The following is an 11,015-nucleotide window of genomic DNA, read 5'->3' on the forward strand; positions in this document are numbered from 1 at the left end:
CCCCTCATCAACAAGGGTACCTGCACAATGAATATTTGTATACCTAACCCTTAACTGTACCCCACAACATTATAATAAAAAATATATATTTAAAAAAAAAAGAAAGTTCTGACTCCCCAACACCTACAAAGATCCCACGGGAAAGAACTACGGCAAAGCATGGAAGTAACTTCCACTCCAAGGCGCTCCAGGCTCCGTTCACAGCCAAGGGGAGCGGGAAACACAGGCAGGGCAGTTAACGTGGGTGCTGTGGCGGGGGCAGCGGACAGTCTGGTCCCTCTCTTCATACTCTGCTTGTGGCAAAGAACAGACAACAGTAGTGCCTGGGCCAGCCCAAGACCCCACTGCCCCGGCAGCTACTGGAATGCTGGGGAGAGTCTCTTTCCCCGGAAACCCGGCGATGCGTGAGTGAATTGCCTAGCAGCAAGCCCTTGGCCTTCTGCCAAGGATCTCTGGAGAAAGGCTGCAACAGACCATCCTTCTCCTCTCCTCACGCCTTTGAAAAGCGTACAGCCGTCTGTCTCCCCATCTGCAGTTTCGCCTTCCATGGTTTCAATTCCCTGAGGTCAGCTGTGATCCAAAAATATTAGGTGGAAGATTCCAGAAATACACAACTCCCAAGTGCTACACTGCGTGCCATTCCGAGTAGGATGGTGCAGTCTCATGCAGCCCTGCACAATCCCACTCAGGATGGGATTCACCCCTCTGTCCCGCTCTCCACGCTGGACAGGCCACTTGTCCACTAGTCATTGACTCACCTTCTCCTTCACCATCTCAACCGTTGGAGTAACACCGTGCTTGTGCTCAAGTGACCTGTATTTACTTAATAATGGCCCCAGGGCAGGCGCAGGGGCTCAAGCCTGCAATCCCAGCACTTTGGGGGACCATGGCAAGAGGACTGCCTGAGCCCTGGGGTTCGCGACCATCTTGGGCAGCTTGGTGAGACCGTGTCTCTACAATAAATAAAGCAATTAGCCGGGCGTGGTGGCGCACGCCTGTAGTTCCAGCTACTTGGAAGGCTGAGGCGGAAGGATTGCCAAAGCCCAGCAGGTCAATGCTGGGGTGGCCATGAGTGTACCACTACACTCCAGCCTGGGCGACGGAGTGAGACGCTGACTCAAAAAGAACAAAAATAAAAATAATGGGCCCAAAGTGTAAGAGCAGTGATGCTCACATATGACAAACAGAAGCCATAAGTGCTTCCCTTAAGTGGAGAAAAGGGTATGCTGAGGTTGCGAAGACCTACGGTAAGAACAAATCTTCCATTTGTGAAATTATGAAGAAGGAAAAAGAAATCTGCGCTAATTTTGCTGCTGTACCTCAAACGGCAAAAGCTACAGCCACAGCATGTGGCGCATGTTCAGTGAAGGCGGAAAAGCACTAAATTTGTGGGTGGGAGACATGGACAGAACACGTCCCAGCCGGCGGCAGTTGAGTCTGGCGCTGAGGTCTCAGGTATTCCCTGGGGGCCTTGAAACATATTCCATGTGGATAAGGAGGCACCACCGTAGCTCTGACGACATTCTTCCAATTAACCCTCTGAATTTGCGCATGCCATCAGCTTTCTGCTGGACCTCGACCCGTTAAACTGACTCCATGACTCATTAATGATGAGTTCTAACTTGCTGTTTGTAAAACTCTATCATGTCATTTGCCTGTTGAAAAACAGTCAGTGACTTCTCACTGCTTCGTGAACTAAATATAATCTCCCTGGGCTAGCATTCAAAATTCTCCAAGCCCATAAGACTGACAGACAGTGGAAATGAAACCCAAATTTCAAACTGACTCCCAGAGCATCCATGGCAGAGAGCAGGCCCTCAAGGAAATACAAATAGTTTACGCCCAAAAATATTTCCTTGACATATTTCGAAATGGCCCTGCAAAGCTGTCTTTGGGGGAAATTGGCATCTGGAGAGAATCTCCTTCCCGCGGAAGAATCTGACACCTTTCAAGAGTGTGGCCACCTCTTCCCGCCGAAGTCTGCTCCTTGGATGCTTCACCTACACAGCGAGAACCTTGGCTTCCAGTAGCCCCATCTTTATGCATGAATTTCTTTTTTTTTCCATTTTTAATTTTAAAGGTGTGGGATATAATTCAGGATTAGGTATACAAGTGGTCATCGTACAGGTAAAGTTTGGGCCTCCCTGTGGTCCCTACTTTGCCGGGTTTGAGATCAGGCGCGCTTATTGATGTTATGTACCCCTATCCCCCAGCAGTTTCGGCTACTGCCAATCCCTAACTCATGCGTTTTTTTCTATTGGTTTCAAATTCTTTAGACAGAGGTTAAGTCTTTCAAGCAACTGCCAATCAGAAAATCTCTGAATCCACCTATGGCCTGTGAGCCTCCCCACCCCTTAGAGACGTCCCACCGCTGTGGGCCGAACCAGTGTAAACCTCACATTTTGATTTCTGTCCTTTTCTATAAACTTCAGTCTCCAGGCCAGGCTCAGCGGCTCGGCCTGTCATCCCAGCACTTCGGGAGGCCAAGGTGAGAGGACTGCCTGAGCCCGCGGGTTCGAGACCTGCCGGGCAACTTGGTGAGACCTCGTCTCTACAATAAATCAAAAACTAGCCGGGCGTGGTGGCGCGTGCCTGTAGTTCCGGCTACTTGGAAGGTCGAGGCGAAAGGATCGCCGGACCCCAGCAGGTCAAGGCTGCAGTAGCTGGGAGCGTGCCACTGCACTCCAGTCTGGGCAACAGAGTGAGACTCCAACTCAAAACAAAACAAAACAAAAAAACTTCAGTCTCCCTAAAATGTATAAAATCAAGCTGTAACCCAACCACCTTGGGCACATGTTCTTAGGACCTAGGAATATGTCCTGGGCCATGGTCACTCATATTTGGCTTAGAATAAACCTCTGTATGTATATAACAGAGTTTGGCTTCTCATCAACATGTGTTTCTCTTTAAAGACACTTTAAAAAATGTATGTTGTTGATTCATTAACATTGAAATCATGGCCAACAGCACTCTGTAACCAATGCCTGAATCAGGCTAGTCTAACACATCTTTTTCCATAAGGCACATTTTAGCCTTCTTGTGCATAGGAACACCAGATATGGACCAAAAAGGAAACATTATCAACAAGCAGAAAAATGAAAAAAAAAAAGTAGCACTAAGTAGACAGCAAAAAGATATTTGTTTGTAGGATGAGAGCTGAAACGAGAGGACAGAGCATCATCAGACAGCTAGGAATGTGTGGGGGGCGACTGTGCACGTCTAAGAAGGACTGAAGGTGCTGTGAATATTGACTCTGTGACTATAAATACATTTAGCAGGTAGGTAAACCCACAAATACGCAATCTGCCAATGAGGCCTGACTGTGTGTGTGTATGCGTGTGTATGTGTGCCAGAACACACGTGTGCATGTCTCCACGTCCTCACTGAAACGCCTGCTTTGCAGTCAGAAGATTCCCCTCTCTGACCTTCTGCCTCCTCACTCCCTCTTCTTCCTCGTTGCTTCTAGATCAACGTCCCATCTCCTGAATGGCACCGACAACTGCCTAGCCAAGCCTAAGACCTGGAGACCTTTGATTCGCCTCCCCCACTCCAAGTCCCTGTTTCAGTCCATCGTGAAGTCCTGCTAGTTCCACTTCCAATCTTCAGTTCCAAACACCCTTCACCACGTCTGGACCACGTCACCAACACTCCTTGCCCCGATTCCTGTAATAGCCACTCTCCAACTGTTTCACCTTTGGCATTTATATTGTATTACTATGGTGCTATTTCTTTTTTTTCATTATCCTTTTCCTTTGATGCCGTCTCCGTGGCGTCAGAGACACCTTCTGTCTGTTTTGCCACCGCCACTCCAGTGCCTAGGATGCCAAGCAGATTGTAGGAAATACTACAGGTATCCAGAAAGTCAAGCAATAGTAGAAGGGGATAATTACTCATTGAATAATGAGTGCACCTGATAAGGAAGACCCCAGGTCAAATCCTTCACTAGTTTAAACAATGACAGGCATCCAGCTTGGGAGAGAGTCTCCATGCAGTCTGTAGGAATTTCTAACAGGCACAACGGGTATCGATCAGTTAAAATTAGAATGATAATTTGTAGCCTTCACAATGTTAATGCAACCACGAATTAATAGAAGCTTTGGTTCCTAACAATATAAATCCAGCTTCCTGCTAAACCCAAAGGTAATCATTAACAGTGTAGTCATAGGCCTGATTTACTTGTGTTAAGCTAACACCTACTTTAGTGTTCACTGATTTTGTTTTCAGTGCTTCATAGTTTTTTACCATGGTAAGGAAGCTAACCTGCTCTTTCCCATGTACGCTGTGTAACTTGTTAAAAGGTTATTAAGCTCTGGAGAGCATTCCTTTGTCTCTAGTAACAAAGGCATGAAGCTCAGGGTGGTACAGAAATGTACAAGCAATGAACGTCAGAGCAATGGAAGGCAAACGTCATGGGGATGTTCTGAAATGTCATAACTTGACGTTAATCTATAGCAAACCTTAGCGCTTGTGCTTATAAACATGGACTATGAATCCAAGGAGCTGAGCTGGCCTTGGTGTCTACACTGGTTTGTCTCCCTGAATTCGGAATTCAGAAATAAACTTTCTTCCTAATTCCCTACCTTGACTCTCACTGACAGCGCATGAGAGCCCTCGTGTGTTCCCCGGACCTCCCGGGTCTCTTTGCTTTCTCAGCTTTCCTTCCCTTTGGCCTCAATTTAGCTCAACATGTAGCTCCTGGATGCCCATAATACTTGCCTTTCACTGTGATATGTGTTGGCATAGGCAGGAAGAAGCACAGCTGCCACTGAAAAATGAATCGAATATAATGCTAATACAATTGTCTTAACACAGCGAATGCATGTGTTAACTCACAGCTTTGAAAACAGTCCATCCCAATGCTCCCCAAACTGCTTTCTCAAAGCCTATTTCCTTGACTCCAAGGGTGCACATGGATAATCTTCAGAAAATACCAACACTAGCTGAGATCAACCCTTTGAGACACATCTGAGCACTTGCTTTCAAAACCAGGATGGGTACAAGTAGCTAGAGACGGCTCACTGCCATCCTGCTGCTACCTGGAAAGAGGGATAAGGGTCATTTAAAAATGTCCAAATCATGACGGCCACCAACAAAACTCAGGGGCCTGTCACCTTCTATTTCATCGATTCTCTGGCAATGCCTCCATTACTTCCACAATTTTCTACTTAAAATCTGTGTCCTTTATTACATCAAGCAACTACCTTTTTCTTGTTCTTACTTAAGATAAATGTACCGCCAAATCAAACATAATGGAAACTGCTTATAAACGGTGGAACCAGAAATACCCCTTTTTAAAGTTATTTTCCCTATCAGCAGGGTAACTCCAAGTCACTATGAGGTTAGCATGAGATAAGCTGACAGGTAATAAGAATAAATAATAAAATACAAAACCCTAGTAAAAGCAGTAACTTTGGTAAAATATAATTACTTGATGTTTTTCTTAAGGGCTTTTTCCAGTTTCTTCACCTGTTGTTTATAAAGTCTTAATTCATGCTGTGTGGGCCTGTAGAAAATAAATCATGTTGGATGAATTAAGTTTATTGAAAAAAACTAGAAAATTACTTAATAAACGATAGAGGATATCTTGTTACTTGTCGTCAATAAACATAAAAATTCTTCAAACATTTCACAACTGTTACTGAGTGTTTACTGGCCATTTAGATTTTTCATCTGTGTAATTCCTTATTCAAAATCTTTTGGGTTTTTCTGGTTACTAATCTATTACATGTTCTGTTTGTTTGTTTTTTGAGTTGGAGTCTCACTCTGTCGCCCAGGCTGGAGTACACTACGGCCACCCCAGCTTCAAACTGCTGGGCTCAGGTGATCCTTCCGCCTCAGCCTTCCAAGTAGTTGGAACTACAGGCATGCACCATCATGCCCGGCTAGTTTTTTGATTTATTGTAGAGATGAGGCCTCACCAAGTTGCCCAGGCTGATCCTGAACCTGTGGGCTCAGGCAGTCCCTTCGCCTTGACCTCCCAAAGTGCTGGGATGATAGGCTTGAGCCACTGCGCCTAGCCTATTACATGTTTTTACAGTGAAATATTTCAAAACTACAGACAAAAACAGAGAATACTGTAACAAATCCTGGTATATCCCAGCTTTATCAGATTTGAGTATTAACAGATTTGTTTCAAATCCAAAACATCATACACATACTTAAAGCCCACATGTCCCTCAGCAACGCCAGGCCCCTCCCTCATACCTGAGATAACCACTGTCCTGAGCTCATTGTTCACTGTTCCCATGTGTGTTTTTAAATGTTTGCTACAAACTTATTTAGCCATACATTTACATATTATTGTGTGGCAGGTTTTTAAACATTACATAAATGGTTTGTGCTGTATGTTATCAGACCACTCTCCATTAAAGAGTGAGCTTCATGAGAACACATTTATTTTGGTCTTTGTTTTATCCCAGGGCTTGGGACAACTGACCAACTTACAACAGATATTCAACAAGAACTCGCTGAATGAAAAAAAAGTCTCGACAGTGTTCACTCCTCATTCCTCACGTCGACATGTGGAGTGCCAGCCTTTGGTGGCTGTTCTGGACACAACTTGCTGTTGTGAGCCATTCTAAACTTTACCCTTCTTGTCCTGTCACCACACAAGTATAAGAAGAAATAACAAGACATTCCAAAATAATTTGGGAATGAGAAATCTGCTGGTGTAAGACTGAATTCAATATAGTAAATAGTAATGCACTGTACATTTCAAAATCACTAAAAGAGTACATTTCAAATTTTTTTAACCACAAAAAAAGTACCTGAGGTAATGGATATGCTAATCAGTTGGATTTAATTATTCCATACTATATTCACAAACCATAATATCACTTTGTGCCACATAAGTAAGCACACACATCTATAATTTGTCAATTTGCCACTGAAAAACAAAAACTTAAAATAATAATTATGGTCAATGAAAGCTGACAGAAAAAGAGCAAATACCGTTCGGCTGCATTTATAGAAAGTCTGGGGAACTGCATTACAAGCTCATGTACCGCGACAGCAAGCAGACCCGGGGCCGCTTGAGGCCCAGGAAAGGAGGAAGGAGGGGTTCCCGGGGCAAGGGAGAGCTTTGGGGACCATCAGCCGGCTGGGGCTCTCGGCTGAGCACAACTGTAGTTGTCTCACAGGGGCAGGCACATGTGCACCCGAAACGGAGGCGGTGTGTTGGAAACTCGCTATACCTGTGGCGGCGGAGCTTTAAAGCACCACAGAAGGGCTGCATCCGCATAAAGTTCTCGCCCGTCTGGCCTTCCCGGTGCGGCGCCTCCTCCCTTCCCTGCCTGCCCTCTTGCTTTCCTTCCTGCCCTCCTTCCCCACGAGACAGCCGACTCCCGTGAGCACGGGAGCGTAAGGCAGCCCGGACTAGTTCAGACTCACGAAGCTGGAATGGGCCGCCTAGCAGTCCAGAGTCCAGGATGTGTCTACTTTCAAAGGACAAAGGAAAATAAGACTTAAGTTTCTCTCACCTGGCTTCCAAATCTTTTTGAAGATTCAGCTTTTCACTTAAAAGTGCATCGATTTTAGATCTTGATTCCTTGAGTTGGTTTTGTAATGACTGCAACACATTTCAAAGAAAAATAAACTTTCCTAGATTACTTACTTTATAAAAAACGTATTTACTAGCTATGCAGTCCCCATACCATTAGAAGACCTTTATAATTTGGTGAGGCATCCACGTTTCTGTAGTCTTTTTCTTCCTCTGACTGACTTCCATCTTCTTTATATTGCCTATGAAAACATGCATGGAGTACACTTATGAAAAATCTACCTCCAAAGGAAAAAACCTAGCTCAAGAAAACGAAAGCAATCTCATGAGGGTTTCATAACCTAAGTGTCAACTTAAATTAATCCCCACTTCCTACTCGCCCTCACAGCCAGTAGCTCCAGAACACTCTACCTAACATTCCAGGACACAGCGTTGGCCCGTGTCATCTCGTCCCTCAGAAGGCAGCTCCCTGAGAACGAGAGCTTTGCCTTGTTCATCACGGTCTCTCACTGCCTGGAAGAGTACGAGACATCAAAGGAAGTGGAAAACACTCTTTGAATGAAGAAAGAAATAGGTGAAACATCCATGCTCCTTTTACAAATGCGTTCTCCGGGTACTAGTTTTCCCTCTACTCTTAGACCACCAAAAAAACGACGTGAAAAGGTGTAGGGCGGAAAGGGCAGCACACTTAGGCATCCTGGTAAAGTCTTGACACCACCATTAACTGGTTGTGTCGTGAGAGTAAGTTGACTTTTCTCAACTCTCAGAGGGGTATATCCGTCACCTCTGCTTCACAGGACTGGCATGAAAACCAAAAGATGCAGAAGCACTCTGGGAACCACAAAGTGCTAGCAAACCAGTATGGTTATTATTTTTTTTTTTTTGAGTTGGAGTCTCACTGTCGCCCAGACTGGAGTGCAGCAGCCGCTCCCAGCCACCGCAGCCTCGACTGCAGGGCTCCGGCGATCCTTCCGCCTCAGCCTTCCGAGTAGCCGGAATTACAGGCATGCGCTCCCACACCCGGCTGATTTTTTTATTTATTGTAGAGATGAGGTCTCGCTGCCCAGGCGGGTCTCGAACCCGCGGGCTCAGGCAATCCACTCACCTCAGCCTCCCAAAGGCATGGGATTACAGGCTGAGCCACCGAGTCTAGCTAGTATGGCTATTTTTAAAAATCTTTTTTTGTTGTTAGCACCAGGCACTACCGTGGATTTCAACAATCTTGATGAACAAACACTGTGCTGTTTTCTACAAGGTAACCACTAGCTCCATGTGGCTGGGTTGATGAGCACTCGGAATATGGGTCGTGCAGCTGAAGAAATAAACATTGAACGCTATGTACTCTTAGTTAAATGTTACGTTTAAAAACTGAAGCAGCATAAAATATTCTGCTACACACAACTTTATTGTTTAGGACTACATTTTGGCCCAGTGTGGCAGCTCACTCCTGTAATCCCACCAGGAGTTTGGGCGACCAAGGCGGGAAGATTACTTGAGACCAGGCACTGGACAGAAGCCTGGCAACACAGTGAGAGGCCATCGCTATTTTAAAAACCAAAAACTAAACTAAAAACTCCCATGCTAATCAGTAGTGGGGTCACTCTTGTGAACAGCCACCGTACCTCAGCCTGAGCAACATGGTGAGACCCCAACTCTTAAAGATAACAAAATAAAATAAGGAAACTGGGACTACATTTTAACTGTTGCATCACGAAGTCATTGCTGTTGTAGTCAGTGTGCGCTGAGAACATGCATGATTTCTAGCGTTACACTCAAACACATCGCCAGTCTAGTCAGCGTCATTGGACTGATTCAGCTCAAATGCTTTGTTTAGTCCTACACATGAGCATAACACAGTGATGTGTTTATTTTAAGCATATGCACATAGTCTGATGATGAAAAACACTTTGGACAATGCTGCTCTTAAGAACTAGACGGCAAGCAGAGGGGCTTCTTCCTCTGCAGGAGGCCCCGTCCCATCTTCTTCCTGCAGTCCTGCTGCTTTCGCCCTCAGGTGCTTCTCCTGGGCTTCCTGTTTGGCCACGAGGCCTCCAAATCCCAGTCTGTCCCCACTCCTGGTCTCCTCCATGGCATTCATCTTCCTTACTAACGTAATACTTGCCCCCCTTCCTTTTATAGTCCTACTTTATTTATTTATTTATTTAGCGCCAGGGTCTTACTCTGTTGCCCAGGCTGGAGTGCAGTGGCACAATCAAGGCTCGCCACAGCCCCAAACTCCTGGGCTCAAGCAATCCTCCTGCCTCGATCGCTCAAGTAGATGGCACTGCAGGCACACGTCACCATACCCAGCTAATTTTTGTAGAGATGAGGTCTATTGTCAAGGCTGGCCTCAAACTCCTGGGCTCAGGCCATTCTCTCTCCTTGGCCTCCCAAAGTGCTGGGATTTCAGGCATGAGCCACTGCACCCGGTCAGTGTAATCCATGACTGGATGATAACTTTAAATCCTGGAATACAGGATGATTCGTACCTTTGTGCGTGAATTTTCCTAATTTTAGATTCATAGTAATCAATTAGGCAAAGCAACCTAGGAAAGAGAATATTAGATTATTTTCAAAATGCGGCATTAGAGCATCTACTAGTCTTTCTACATAATTTCAAATTACAGTGATAAAAGTAAGTACAGATTAAATGGAAGGTTTAGAAATCAAGCGATTCTCGCCAGAAGCAATTATTATACCCAATCATATAAGTCATAGTCATTTCAAGGATAAATTTTAAAAACAGCTATAAACATTCTATCTCCACGTTAAATTCATATTTTCCTTGTCCAACATTTCCACCTGTAGCAATATCTCCCACAGAAATATTTGTCAAGGGATGTAATACAATAGGAACAAAGTTGTTCACTGCACTACTAGTTATCAGAGTGAAAAGTGAGAAATAACTGTCCTTAATAGTGGAAAGGTTATATAAAAATGGCCCATCCAAATATAGAAAACAGTGGAGCATTAGAAGAAATAATACAAATCTGTATGTCCTGATATGGACTCATAAAAGGGGAAACGTGGTAAAAACCAAGTGTATAGTATTACTCCACTTTGCCTAAAGAGAAAAATAGCTGTGTGTGAGTATGTATGTGTACTGAAAAAGAACTCCATGGGTTCTTTGCCAGGAAATAAAATTGTAACCTAGGGGGAGGGTGGAGGGGCAGTGCTGTTGTTACACTATTTGGGAAGGGTCCGAATGCTGTATATTCACCAATGAGCATGACAACACCATACAACGAAGAAGGTGCCCCCCAAAATGCCAACAGCACTCCTGCTGAGAAATGGCAGCAAGGACATGCACCAAACTGTTGAGAGAGATTTATCTCTGGGACTCGGGAGTTATGAGGGCAAGCAGGTCTGTCACATTTTGCTATACATATGTATTTTTATATTATTTGAATTTTGATAAGCATGTACTACTTCTGTAATTAAAAACATCACAGAGGAAGACAAAGTAGCAGCATAGTTTTATGTGTTATTCTTTTTTTTTTTTGAGTCAGAGTCTCAC

The 11,015-nt window shown here is 44.6% G+C and overlaps 1 protein-coding gene across 7 annotated transcripts in view; it reads right to left on the minus strand.

Moving 5' to 3' along the window:
• Window positions 1-11,015, minus strand: part of CEP70 (centrosomal protein 70) — a 61,995-nt gene that overhangs the window by 16,603 nt on the left and 34,377 nt on the right. For 6 of the 7 annotated variants that reach the window (XM_021706682.1, XM_021706681.1, XM_021706680.1 and 3 more), the window contains 4 exons: window positions 9,988-10,044; window positions 7,653-7,740; window positions 7,479-7,567; window positions 5,429-5,503 (listed from right to left, as the gene is read on the minus strand). In XM_021706682.1, coding sequence (XP_021562357.1) covers window positions 5,429-5,503; window positions 7,479-7,567; window positions 7,653-7,740; window positions 9,988-10,044 — 309 coding nt within the window. The remainder of the gene's footprint in view (window positions 1-5,428; window positions 5,504-7,478; window positions 7,568-7,652; window positions 7,741-9,987; window positions 10,045-11,015) is intronic. The other variant, XM_021706678.1, reaches the window with a different exon arrangement.

Source organism: Carlito syrichta, unplaced genomic scaffold (assembly GCF_000164805.1).
Source record: "Carlito syrichta isolate Samal-C Ts95f unplaced genomic scaffold, Tarsius_syrichta-2.0.1 Scaffold315852, whole genome shotgun sequence".
Classification (NCBI taxonomy): domain Eukaryota; kingdom Metazoa; phylum Chordata; class Mammalia; order Primates; family Tarsiidae; genus Carlito; species Carlito syrichta.